The sequence below is a fragment of the Ursus americanus genome, chromosome 26, assembly GCF_024610735.1.
Source record: "Ursus americanus isolate L20-20 chromosome 26, mUrsAme1.1.p, whole genome shotgun sequence".
Taxonomy (NCBI): Eukaryota; Metazoa; Chordata; class Mammalia; order Carnivora; family Ursidae; genus Ursus; species Ursus americanus.
In genome coordinates this window covers 15,021,021-15,035,070 of record NC_142152.1, presented here as the reverse complement: position 1 = coordinate 15,035,070, position 14,050 = coordinate 15,021,021, and the positions used below count along the sequence as shown (strand labels likewise).

Here is a 14,050-nt window from a genome sequence, read left to right as displayed (position 1 = left end):
GAAAAGTGCAGTAGCCACTCAAGGGATAGAAACAGAATGCTCTGGGGGAGGAAGAGATTTTTTTCCCTTCTGGGATAATCTCGGGCAGGTAACATTTGAGCTAGAATTTGAAGAATGAAGACTGCAAAAGGAAGGAGTAAGGTATGAGAAACATTCTAAGTAGAGGCAATGGATAGTTAATTATTTCATTGAATCAATAAATATTTATTGATCACCTACTGTGTCCCAGGCATTATACTTATGAGTAATTGTTCAGAAGCAGTGAAGCGTAGGGCCTGTTCAGAAAATGATGTTTGTCCAAAGGGAAGAGCACAAGAAGGGAGGACTAAGATACAAGGCAGGAAGTTGGGCAGGAGGTGGGCCCAGAAAGTCTTGGAAGCCAGATCAGAGAGGGTGGAGAACCCTTAAGTAGCAATCTAGGTCCCTATCAGTGTAGATTTTCTTGGTAGATGGTCAGATTTCCTTATTTAGTACAACAGCACAAAGAAGAGAGGGCTTAGAGCTGCTATGTCAAGCATGTCATGGGCACCTGTGTAGACAGAACCCTTGCTACTTATTTGCTTTCCATTTTGACAGTGTTTGAATAAGAATTGAACAGCATCTTTTTCCCTCAGCAGCCTCTTGAGCTAAACTTTTCACTGGGCTTAGAAATCTGCTCCTCCCTCCTCTTTTTCTCATGAACCTTGCCCCAAGAGGAGGCTTATCTAGCCACATCTAACATGTTAGCCACAGGGGGTTGTGTTTTGGGTGCTTTCCTTCTGATTGTTGATTTTCAGGGTAAAGAAATAAACACTTCCACAAATATTTTTAGGATGAGAGGAATAAGATAATAGGGACTGTCAGTACTTCTGATGTTCAGAAGTCTGTCTGAGGATGGGGCTGAGACTTCGTGGTTGAGGTACTCAGCTGCCAAGTGAAAGAGAAAGCACTGCATTTTTTCGTGCTTTGGTATAGGTTATGTCATTTCATCATTCTCATTTCTGCAGATGAGAAAGGATTTGCTTGAGAGCGAAGTCATTTGCCCAGGGCCCTGTGAAGTGGTGGGGCGGGGGTTTCTACCTGTTCTGCCTGCCCCTGCAGCTCTGTGCCACGGGTCCCCAGGGGACTGAAAACTAGCTATTTGGGATGATGGTTTTGTTTTGCTCTGAATCTTAGGATTGGATGAGACCCATCTAGTTCACTGTTTAGATCAGGGAGCTGAGCTTTATGCAAGGTCAACCCAAACTGAGTAGGAACCCACACTCAAGTCTCCTGCCTCCTGATCCAGCGTTTTGTTCCATTACTCCAGGCTTCAGGAATGAAAGTCTGCCTCAGCTTAATACATTCCAGAGCCCAAATAAAAGCTGACTTTCAGTGTTAATGATTTTCATTCCTGAAGTAAAGACATAGGGGCTGGGTGGTAGATTAGAACCTAGAAACTGGCTTGTTGCATAGTTGGACCAGCATCCCACCATTAATATTTTGTACTTCTGTTAAATTCTGTGTTTCTGTGAAGCACATACAGATTTATCTTTATATTATACAACATGGTTAGTAAAATTTTACCATTTTTAAACTGGGAGAGTATTAAGAGATCTTGCCTGGAATATAGGGTAAAACCCCCAAAAGTCCTAAGGGACCCCCTCAGTTTCCTTTCTTAGCCACCAAACTTTTACTCCCTCGGACATTTGTTTGCAGAGACAGTCATTTGTAGCTTGAGCCTATTGTTGAAGGCCGTGTCTAAATGTCTCAAAACATAGGGTCTCACAAAGAATTTGAGAATCTCTTCAGACAAATCCTTTATTTTCTGCTACTTATTTTCTAACTGTATTCTAGTGTTTCTTAAAAAGTTGGTCTCTCCCTTGTTAAAAATACAGAGCCCTGGTACCTGCTGGTGACTTAGTGAATCAGAATCTCTAGGGGTGGGCTCAGGAGTCCACACCGTCAGGACTCTTCAGCGGACTCCTGTGCACTCCTGAGCATGAGAACCCCTGCCTTAAACCTCCCCTGGGTCAGGTAGTGAAGATGAAGAGGGGGGAACACCTGAGGAGTTGTGGGCAGCGAACGAAGTCAAAGGAGAAATGAATCTGAGTTAGGAAATGATGAAGAGAGCTAACCTAGGTTTTTCTGGCCCCCTTTGAACTGGAGATCTCCAAAAAGCTGCTACCTCTCAGAAGTTGCTGGTAGCGCATGGGAAGAATGGGGCCTCAGGAAAGTGCTCACAAGGAGGTGAATTTGTCCTTGGATAGCTTTGGGGAACCAAAGCCATTGTCTTGATAGAGGATAGAGAATGAGGAGCCCTGTTTTCTGGGTTGGGTGCCATCTAAAGATAGACACCAGCCTGTCAGGCAAGAAAATCGCCTGGAATTTCATCTGAGTTGCCATGGCTACCGGCTGATGTAACTGAGCTTCTGTGTGCTGCTCTGTGGAACAGTCTGGTAGTCAGGTGAAGCTAATTGTTCTCATCTACAGTGACAGATTAATTACCTTGAACTTGATTTTGCATAACTGATTCCACTTGTAAAGTTGGGCCTTTGCAGTCAGGTAGACCTGAGTTTGAGTCCTAGCTCTGCCTAGTTCCTTTGGCTGTCAGCCCATGTCTCTGATGATAGAGTGGAGGAGTGTTAAGGGATGGGGCCATGGTCTTTGGGGGGGGGGGTGTCCTGCCTATTCCTGCAGCTAACAGGAGAGTTGGGGAGCAGGTCAGCAGCAACCTGGTTAAGAGAACCCAGTTTCCTGGGTAACTAATGCCTGCATGTCCAAGAGGGAACTGCAGTGTAGGCAGTTGGCTATTCTTACCAAGTGCCAGTAAGCAATTCCCATTAGTTAAAAATAGAAATGTTGCAGTTGGGAAGAAGTGGAGTTATAGGCTGAAATATTAACTACCACAGAGGACTGACTGCTGGGTCTGTTTTCACTTTGGAGAAGTGGTACCTCTCTGTGCACAGCTTCAGTCTTCTGAGAGTTTTGAACACATTGGCCAATCTTCAAGTCATCCCCTACCCTTCACAATTATGAAGGGGGTTATTGTAATTTCTAGGCTACTAACAGACGAAGCTAAAGGGGAGGGGGCCTGGAGGGGAGGTGGTGTGTGACTATTCTGGGTCAAGAGACAGGACTTAGGCTTTCTGACACTAGGCCAGTGCTATGTCCTAGACAGTGCTTTTTCCAATACCTGACTCTAGAAGCCTGTGTTTTCATGTGTGGCCCACATAATCCAGTCTGGGAAGAGTGTATTTTTAAAGCTGGTTAGCAAGTCCTGGCCAAATGATGGGAGGGGCCTGGAGATGCTCTGCCTTAGTGTTCTTTATGACCACCAGCTTTGGAGTACTTTCCAGTCAGGCCTCCTTGGTTTTGTTTTTGCCTTCTGTGCAGATCTGGAGCCCATACAAGCAGCCAGGATGTACAGGAGACCTAGACGGTCGGATCGAGGATGATTCCCGCTGCCTCTATACCCACGAGGAGTACATCAGCCTGGTGCTGAACAGTGGGAGTGGCCTGTCCCATGACTACGCCAACCAGTCTGTGCAGGAAGACCCCCGGATGATGGCCTTCTTTGACTCCCTGGTGCGCCGCGAGATCGAGGGCTGGAGCTCTGACTCGGACAGCGACCTCAGCGAGAGCACGATCCTCCAGCTGCACGCGGGGGTCAGCGAGCGCTCGGGCTACACCGACTCCGAGTCCTCAGCCTCGCTGCCCCGCTCCCCTCCACCCACAGTGGACGAGAATGCCGACAGCGCCTTCCATCTGGGGCCCCTACGGGTCACCACCGCCAACTCAGTGGCGTCACCTCCACCACCGCCCACGTGTGAGGACGCGGCCTCCCGCCAGCAGCGCCTCTCGGCTCTGCGGCGCTACCAGGACAAACGCCTCCTGGCCCTTTCCAACGAGTCCGATTCCGAAGAGAACGCCTGTGAGGTTGAGCTGGACACAGACCTCTTCCCCCGACCGCGCTCTCCCAGCCCCGAAGACGAGTCCAGCAGCTCCAGCAGCTCCAGCAGCTCTGAGGAGGAGGAGGAGCTGAACGAGCGCCGAACGGCCACGCGGCAGCGCAATACCCTGCGGCGCCGGCAGAGGGCGCCCCGAGAAGAGAGGCCCACTCCCCCCAGCAAGCCCGCCAGCACCTACATCGGCGAAGACAACTATGAATACCCCCAGATCAAAGTGGACGACCTCTCTTCCTCTCCCCCCTCCTCCCCTGAGCGGAGCACTTCCACGCTGGAGATGCAGCCCAGCCGGGCCTCGCCAACTTCGGACATCGAGTCGGTCGAACGAAAGATTTATAAAGCTTACAAGTGGCTGCGCTACTCGTATATCTCCTACTCAAATAACAAAGATGGAGAGAGCTCCCTCGTGTCTGGGGAGGCAGAGGAAGGGAGAGCAGGAACCAGCCACAAGGACAACCCAGCCCCTTCTTCCAGTAAGGAAGCATGTCTCAGCATGACCGGAGGCCAGAGGAACCAGGACCTGCCCCCTGAAGGTCGCAGCAAGGATGCTTTTAAAGAAGGGACTTCTAGAAACCCCAGCAATGGCCCAGGCCAGGAGCACAGCAGCCACCCTTGGGCAGAGGCACCAGAGGACCCCTCACAGGACACCAACAATGGCGGCTCTGTAGAACATTCTTTTGAAACCAAGAAGCTCAATGGGAAGGCCCTGAGCAAGGCCCTAAGCAGCCGGGCCGAGGAGCCGCCCTCTCCTCCTGTCCCCAAGGCATCTGGCTCCACTCTCAGCAGTGGGTCTGGCAGCTGTCCCAGGACCCAGTCTGATGACAGTGAGGAGAGGAGCCTCGAAACCATCTGTGCCAACCACAACAATGGACGCTTACACCCCCGCCCCCCTCATCCCCACAACAATGGGCAGAACTTTGGAGAGCTGGAGGCAGTGGCGTGCTCTTCCCCAGGACATTCGGACACTGACCACGATAACTTGTCCCTGACAGGGACACTTCTACACAAAGATTGTTGTGGGTCTGAAATGGCCTGTGACACCCCCAGTGCTGGAACGAGAGAGGACCCCACTGACCCCCCAGACACAGGCAGCAGCAGGGCTGTTCACGGCCATAGTGGCCTCAAAAGGCACCGAGCCGAATTGGAAGATACAGATTCAGAGAATTCCTCCTCAGAGAAGAAATTAAAAACATGATAAATACAAAGGGAAAACAAAAAGCTATGAAGAGTAGCTTTACAAAAAATTTTTTAATCCTGTTTAGTGAACACAGAGGAAAGGAAAAAAAGTATTAAAGGCACATAAAACCAGGGCCTGAAATTTTGTGTCTGATGCTGCTCCCTTCTCTTCAGTAATGGGTCTGAATGTTTAGCTGGCCGTTGGCTTGTGCTGTGTAAGGAAAGGGAAAAAAATCCAAGTGACTCCTTTCTAGTAAGATTCGAGCATTGCGTACCTGTGCGTTTTGTTAAAGTAAATCCTTGTTGAGACGTTTGGCTTGTTCTTGTGTGTGTTCACCGGCTCGCGTGAGCTCATTGTCTCCGAGGCTTTTCTTTCCGTTCTCCATGAGAAAGGATCTATGGATCTCTATCTTTTGCCATCTCACCTTGTTTACATGCCGTAGATGTTCTGGTCTTAATGGTGAGTGCCTGCTGGATCGGGCTGTGCTGCCAGTGAGTCGTGGGCTTATGCTGAAAGAATGAAGGGGAGAATGGATACGGGCCCTCAGCCGGCTGGCTGTGCTGAAATGGAAAGCATGGGTCCTTTCTTAGAGAAATCTTCCATGTTTTCTCTCAGTAGCACTTCTTCACTGAGCATTTAATGTGGACGTACTAAAAGTGAAGCGTTTTTAATACTAACGAGAGGTTCGCACTTAAGAGCGGACTGCAGAGAACAGATCCCTGATAAATTCCACCCATGGCAAGCTGAGCAGTGCAGCACCGTGCTCTGTATGGAGGCCGTAAAATATGACTAGTTGTGGGTCACACTTTAACCAGTTAGGTGCTAGTTCCTAAGAGGCGCTCTCAAGGCCAGCGGGCACTTCTGTGGCCCCATGGGATGAGAGGAGGGGAAAAGACAGCTCTGGAGAGCTTTGTGCTCAGACTATTAAGCGGATGTTCTAGGTATGTTAATGAGGAAGTGTCGTGAAGAGCAGATGGTGGTACTATATTCATTTAATTCAACCCAAAATGACTGGTCAGAACTGAAGGAACTGGCATCTTCCTGCAGGCTTGCGAGGAGCAGAGGCTGTGGTGTCCTGACCGGATCTTGCAGAGCAGTGGGCATCTCGAAGAAACAGATTCCTGTTGAGTTGGTGTGTTAGGAGGCAGAGAGTAGTCTCTGGTTTAAGACTCCTGCTTCCTAGAAGAGACTCCATTTCACTGAGAGGGGGAAAGACCAAGAGATTTTCAGCATCACAGTGGTCGTTACAGTCACTTGGTAGTGAATGAAGGGTTGCACAAGACAGGAAGACCTAGGAAAGACCAGGTATCTCATTGTCACAGATGTCATGAAAAGGCAGAATAGTGGCAAGAAACGAGGAAGAGAGAAAGAAGCACACTCTAACTTTCTCAGGTGCAAAGGTGCTAGACCACTTGGGGTGCAGCCAGCATTGGCATAGAGAGGACCGAATGTGTGACTGGTGTGGCCTCTCTGATCCAGCGTTCCTTTTAGAGGAGGACTTGTCCTACTGGGACTGGGACCATGTGGAGGATGAAGACTTGGATGAATTTAGGCACTGGGGGAAGAGGGATTATTTATAAAAGGAAGGTTGTTGATCTAAGCCAAAAGGAGACATCGTCTGGCTAAGCTTTGTGAAAGGAAAGACGTGCCTGGTATGTGTGATGTGACTTGGGTGTGAAAACGCTGTCTTAGGAGGAGACGAGGGAGTGTGAGTAGCAGTGGGGATGCTTACGATTTAACAACTGTAATCTCACGGGGTGGGGGGGTAGCGGGCGAGTGATTCTGTAACCATTAGAATTCCTTTGGATTTGTAATCAAAATGGTTCTATGATTTGTCTTTGACTATTCACAGATAATTGTAAATTCTGGTTTTATAAGCCCAAGTCATTTTACATTTGCTTTTCCAAAATTTATTAAATTGGAATTTTTTAATCCTTTATATACAAAAAAAAAAGATACAATCACTCAGTGTGTGTTTCTCTTCCCCTTCCTAGTCAGCCTACCTAATCTCTTTGTTTTATTTTATTTAATCTAATCAGTAGCTAGCCTCTTCCGATTTCTCTAAGGACAATCCACTTTTCCTAGAGAAAAAGAAGTTCCCTTGGGAACTAGCCACTCGGTGGTTGGAGTTTCCAAATGCGTGGTCTTTTCATGTTAAAAGCCTTAATCCCATTTGGGTACTCCAAAGAGAAGTCAAAGTTCATTCTCGTTCAATTTTAGTGCTCAAGAAAGGTCATTTTTAGCAACGAGAGACTCTTCCCAGCACCCCAGGTTCGACTTGCCAGGAGATAAGCCCACAAGATACTCACTGGAGGAGGCTGACAATTGCTTGTCTCCGTAGCCACTCCACTCTCCTTTCCAGAAATCTCCTGTCTTGTGATCGTGGGCCTGGAAACCTGGCAGGAACCACTTCTAGAGTCCCTTTGCCAAAATCCTTGTGAATCGAGGCCCCAGCTTTGGAGGCACATTTGATCCCCAAATTCTTCCATGATAGTATTTTTACCAGCAGGACAGATGGCACTGATTAGATTAAGAACTATTCGAAAGTGCCTCTTAGGTTTTTTGTTTGTTGTTTTTTTTTTCTGCATCCTGTACATAAATTTTTAAGTGGCTGGGCCAGACAGGTAAAAACCATTTCTCTCCACTTTATTTTCCCTCTGGTTTTGTAAGTGATTCCTGTGTCTTTAGGACAACAATAAATGAGTTAAATGAGTAGTTGGCTTGGGGTGAAAGAAGGTTGCAACTGTGCTTGATTTACTAAGCCAGGAGTCCCTTGTTTGTCAAGGTGCCTTCCTCTGCTGAAGCCTTATCTCCTCACAAGCCCTTCCTCTTGTGACTCCCAGCAACGCTAGCTCTTCTCTCCTGTATATGCAAATAAACCTATTATTCACTTCTCGCTGCTTCCTCTTCTCTTCCAGGGAAGACTTGGTTGCTTAGACACCCCTGATCCTTAATTTCTTTCCTGTTTTAATTCTTGCCTAGCTGAAACTTGATTCCAAGCCACTCTGAAGACTAGAAGAGAAAATGGTATTCCACATCCATGCTAGTGGTCATTGCCTCTTCTAGGTATGGAACAAAGGTCACATCTAGACGACAAAATGTAGAGTTGGAGGAAGTATCTGCTTGGTCTCCTTTAGCAGGCTTACATGGACTCAGGACAGTGGGATCCTGGAATTGACCCTTTTATTAGCTGGAACTGAGGGAGTGAGTGATGTAGTGAAGTGACATTCCAAACAGCCCCAAAAGAAAGTTTTTGATGTTTCCAAATATCAAGTTGCCTTTTCTGCCCTGTTCCAAGCATGCTTTGCAGACATTTTCCTTTAAAAAAAAAAAAGGGAAAACGACCTTTTATATCCTGCCTGTAAAGCTGTGTCTTTCAATTAACTGAAAAATTCTTGCCAACCAAGATTCTCATGAGGAAAATAGACGCTTCACAAGGAAGGCCGTCCCCCCCTTATGACCTAAGCAAGGCAGTGGGCCAGGGTTGAAGCACTAAGGTGAAGTAAGGCTCAGGGAGTCCAGACTTGCCTACAACAGAGGATGATGGCTTTGGACAATCTGTGTGGTTCTCTCAGATGGGTTATTTCAGTCTAAGTGCTCACTTGTGCTTGAGTGCTCATACTGAGCTGAAAGAACATGAATTCAAGTGGCTGGGAAGTAACTTTGAATTTTTTCACATGCAAGAAGAAAACTGTGAAAAGAAATCTGAGTCATGTACACACCAATTGCATTTCACAGTTAGTGTAAAGGTGATAAGATGGTTCTCAGAATGGAGGCTCAGAGACAAAGAGAAACTTCCCTGGGGCCAGCACTAACATGACCAGGGACTAGCAGGAGGAGTTGCTCCATTCTACCCAATGGGGTTTATTTGAGCTGTGCAGAAGTGTTCTGCAGTGCTTGTTGACAAGACAGTCATAGTGTAGGGAAATGGGGTAGCTAGTATTTCAAATTACTGAAGTTGGGAAAGGAGTTCCTTTCTGGAACCCAAAGCCGTGAGCTAACGGAATATTCCAAAGTACAGAATGCTAGCTTGCAAGTCTCCCTCTATCTGGCTGTGTCAGTACCCCAACCAAGGTTGGAGAAAGGCAATAAACCACTGAGATAACTGGATGCCAACCCAGGGTCCTTATGCGTAAGAGATGTTTTGTGGTCTTAGGGAAGCTGGGAAGGAAGGCATTTGGAGGGAAGACTGCAGTGGAAGAAATGAAATGCTAGGTGAGTTCAACAGCTTTCCAGATCCACAGAATTAGCACTGAACATGCCATGGACTGGCCTCTAAGACACTTGGTCATCGAGATGCTCCAAAATCACCAAGTAAAGTCCTTAATTTGTAATGGAAGTCAAGAGGCACCTGGCTCAGTCAGTGGAATGCAGCTCTTGATCTCAGGGTCGTCAGTTTGAGCCCCATGTGGAGTGTAGAGATTACTTAAAAATCTCTAAAAATATAATGGAAGTCAGTGAACGTGTAGGATTGATTTGAGAGAACTTCTCTCTGTAAGAATGCATAAATTCCATGAAACAATGATCATGTAATGATCTGAAGACCAGCGCACTCTCACATGTACCAAAAACAGATGAGTGTGTGGCTGTTGGAGATCGCATAGGTTTTCAAAGGGTAACAAACATCTCGACTAGTCCTAGACTGGTTAGCGATGATATTTGGGGCCGACCCCTACCACCATCTCTTACTTTCTTTTCATGTCAGTGTTTTCTAACATTTCTAGCCTCTCCAAGACCCTACCTTTAATCATTAAGGCCAACTTCTTTTCTTTTCTTCCTAAGAGCAACCTGTGCCTGGGCTGGAAATGGCATTGAACCAGCAAAAGCAGTGGAGTCTATACTAATTCTTCAATGGAGTAGCTGCATGAGCCTTGGGCAAGTCACTCAAACTCTTGAGGTCCCTCTCAACTCTAAAATGGAATTCCTTCAATTCCATGGGCTCTCTAGGTCCCATCTGGTGGAGTTCTCATCCCTGAGACACCCTGTCGTGTCTACCAGAACGGTCGGTGAGCCGAGTTCTTGGGCAGGTGTACAGCTGCTCTGAGCTGAAGCTCCTCACCACTAAAGTGGGGAGAGTGCCTGTCTCAGCACATCGTTAGAGGATTAAATGAGCAAATATAAATATAGCTTAGAACAGTGCCAGATACATAGAAAGCACTGAAATGTTTGCTATCATTAACACATCCTCTCTTTTTTTGCTCTCCTGGCTTATTGCTAACAACCTGTACACCATGTAGAAGGCTTTTCTAAATGGGGTCTGCCAAGGAATACAGAAAGCAAGTTTCTGTCTCAGAGAAAGAATTTACCGTATATTGACAAACCTTAATCTGAAACCATAGGAAAAGAATATATTATCCCCATTAAAATGGACCTGCCGAAAGCAGAATCTAGGGCCTTGGATATCACTTCCAGTTTGGGAAGCCAGCGATCTAAAGGCTATGCCTGTGAGCTGGGAGCTTCAAAAAAAGGGCAGGCCTGGCTGACTGGGGCCTCACATCTCCTTGCTTACGACAGTAAGTCTGCAGGGGGTAGAGGAGGGGTGGCAGATTTCATGAAACTGTCGTCTTCGTATGGTGGTGCTGGAGATGACCCGGACCTCAGGAGCTGGGGCAGCAAACTTGTCTCTGGCCTTCAGAGCTGAAATTCCCCAATCTGGCATTGGACCAGCCCTAGAGAATCAGGAAAATGGCAAGCCATGGAAATGCTCTGTGTGTGTGCCAAGGAAAAGTTTTGACCAGAGTTTTCCATGCAGGATTGTTTCGTGTGTGTGTGTGTGTGTGTGTGTGTGTGTGTGTGTGTGTGTGAAATATTCTGTAACATCTGATTTGAGAAGAAGCTAAGCCATAACAAAGCCAACAGTGGTCTGGTTAGGCCAAGGGGTATAAGGGTCAGAGTTGGGTCCCCTCCCACTAAACCCTCAGGACAGATCTGGAATAGGGATTTAAGAGCACACTCGTGGCACTTGGAGAGGACAGTCAGAGAAACATGAGACAGGAGGGTTTTGAATTGCTGGTGGAAAGAGGCAGTGGAATTATACTTGGGGGAAAAAAGCTTTTCAAATAGAACACATTCGCCAGAAGAGAAGCCAGAGCAAGGGTGGGGAGACTGGGAGGGCATGGAAATGTTCAGGCCTAAACTAGCACTTTTGACCTGGTCCTGAAGGAGGTGGGGGTGGTTAGCTGCATCATCCGTTTCAGCCCCCTCGTGTTAGAGAGCAAATGGCTTGGCCTGGCCTCTGAGGCTAGCATTCTCCTGACATCTTGCTGTTCCTAAAGTGGTTTTTTGGTTGGGCGGAGGAGCTTACCTTGATCTCACCCTCACCCAGCGTGACTCCAGGCTCTGATTACAATATGCAGCAGCAGCAGGGATCGAAAATGGCTGGCAAGGAGGCACAGTGAGGAGAGAAGGGCTTGGTGCAAAGGAAAAGCCAGGTCAGCCTAGCCTGGACGACCCTCACCCCCAGAAAATCGACACACGGTGTATACTCAGACTAATGCGACCTGTCCCTGCACCATTCAGCAACTCTGACCCCTCCCGGATTGCTGAATGCTGCCCTGACATTTCAGCCCCTGGAGATGTCAATAAATCCCTTGGAAGACTTTCAGAGAGGAGCCATAAACATGCTGGGTGACTGGAGGAAAAGATAAAAGGAATCAGAGGGTGGGAGCTGAGGTTGTGAGGTTTGAGGTATGCAGGGACTTAAGAATAGAAGCAGACCCTTTCAAGTTGTAAGCACTCCAGGACCAGAAGAGGATGGAACAAATTTCAAATGGTATCCGCCCAGTTGCAGGCCCAGGAAGACTGGTTCAAATCACTGTGCTCTTCTTAGCTGTCAGATCCTGGTGAGATCTTTTTCCGAAATGAGCTGGGAGAAGCGGCTTACGGCTCAGATCCCTTTATCTTTATTCCTGTTTTAAACTTTCCTGCCCAAAGGAAACTCCTGCATTTTGTTCCCCAAGCAGTGGATTGGAACTCCCTGGGCAGGAGCTGCCAAGCTTCGCCTTCCTGGGAAAGGCTGGTGGAGACTCTGCCTCATTCCAAGTCTGTCTGACTGTGGACCCCCTGCCTGCTGAACACCTACACTGCTTTCACCTCTTCATTCCTCATGTTAACGTGTGAAATGAAGAACTCGGGAAAAAGCAAGTCCTTGGATTCCCCTTGGAAGGGCGGGAAGACGAGGGTCGGCCGGGCTGATCCTGATGTTGGTGCACTAGACAACAGGGCCAAGGGGGAGCCAGGAGGAGGGGTGGGAGCCTGGAAAGGCAGAGGACCGAGGTGAGTGTGCCTCTGGGGGCGCCTTCAGAAAGAAGTAAAACTTATGAGACAGACTAGAGTGGTTGGGGTAGCAGGCCCGAGAGGCCAAGCTCTGTCTTCATTTAAGACGATCAGCTTCTTTGTGCCCAGTGAGATCATTGAGATTTTGTTTTTAATTGGGATTGGCTCTTGCGATTGCTGATGTAGTGACAGATCACAGATTCTGCCACATCAGCCTTGGGTGCCCGTGGGGCCAGGGACAAGGCCTTGGCAGTCAGGAAGGGGATCTTTGGGGGCACCGGGCTGGCTCAGTCGATAGAGCATGCAACCCTTGATCTCGGGGTTGTGGGTTTGAGCCCCATGTTGGGTATAGACATTACTTAAAAATAAATTCTTAATTAAAAAAAAAAAAAGGAAGGGGATCTCTGTCCAGGCCCTTGCTGGGGACACCTGACCCCATGATAAGTGATGGCCTGTTAATTCCTGGATGGTGCTCGAGCTCCAGGGTGCCCACCTTCAAGATCTGGAATGGTGGGAAGCCTCCTAAGATGATCCCGAGGCACCCGAAGGCAAGCCTCTGCCTGTGTTTCTGCCTATCCCTGTGGCGTGCCTATCCCTGCAGGCTGCCATTCTCTGTGGTCTATATGAATAGCCCCTCCTGGAGTTGGAGGTACAACCTGCCCCACTGTACACCACAGTCCTGCAACAGGGGCTCCGGGTCCAGAAAGGGAGGCATTGGAGCCCCACAGCTCTGCTCCTTTATTCTTTCCCTGCCCCCATGCCGAGCGCCCTGTGGGCTCTTCCCCAGAGCTCTGAATATTCCCCTACCCGGTCTTCTTTACCTTCCGCTCTCCTGACAGGGCCGCCAGCCCCATGGCCAGCCAGGCTGAGAGCCCAGGTCACTGCATAGCAGGTAGGGAGGAGGCGGGAATGCGGAGGGCAAACTGGAGCCCAGCGCAAATCCGTGCCACCTGCTGAGCCCCACAGTCACATCGACTTTCTTCCCCCTGGGTCCCCAGTGTGACTTCAAGGCCTAGGAGAGGCTCAGCTGCCCAGTTTCCCAGGCTGCTTCTGCTGTTCAGTCCACCGTCCTCAAGGGCACACTGGGGCTCGCTTTGGGAGGGGCATTGGGGTCAGAGGGCCAGACTGAGAAGCAGCTTCTGCATCGGACCTGCTTTCTCGTGACCAGACCCTCCTTTGCCCCTTCCTGCTCATGTCTGGGCATTTCCCTCCAGCTGCTGCTTCCCCTCAGTCCCAGCAGAGAGGGAACTAACAAGCTTTATTCCATCTGTAAACTGTCTCCTGAGCCCTGTGTCCCTCCCTGGTGCCAAGAAACTCCTTCCCTCATGCTCTGAGTCAGCTCAGTCGCCTTAGAATAGCAGAAGTAGTGAGTCAGGGAGAGATGGGGGCCCAGGAGGGGTGGAAAGTGGGGGTCCAAGGTAGCCCTGGGGAAGTAGAAAGTTAAAACAGGGAGACCTCGGTAAACTCTGCTTTGTGACATGGGCCAGGTCACTTAATGCTTCTGACCCTGAATTTATTCATACACAAAGTTGAGATGAGGCTTACCTTGCAATGCTATCGTGCAGATTCGTGAAAGCACACGCACGGACCCTAACTCAATGTCCAGCGTGCAGCAGGCTTTGGATAAGGAGAGCTGCTACTGTTGTCATCATAATCATGTCTTCTCTCGGGC

At 48.6% G+C, this 14,050-nt stretch overlaps 1 protein-coding gene across 3 annotated transcripts in view; it reads left to right on the top strand.

Annotated features, from left to right (window-relative positions):
* DCAF5 (DDB1 and CUL4 associated factor 5) overlaps positions 1-5,411 on the top strand; it is a 91,694-nt gene extending 86,283 nt beyond the window's left edge. For all 3 annotated transcript variants that reach the window (XM_045807960.2, XM_045807959.2, XM_045807961.2), the window contains exon 9: positions 3,355-5,411. In XM_045807960.2, the coding sequence (XP_045663916.1) occupies positions 3,355-5,121 (1,767 nt within the window). In that variant the 3' untranslated portion in view covers positions 5,122-5,411. The remainder of the gene's footprint in view (positions 1-3,354) is intronic.
* The last annotated feature ends 8,639 nt before the right edge of the window (positions 5,412-14,050 follow it).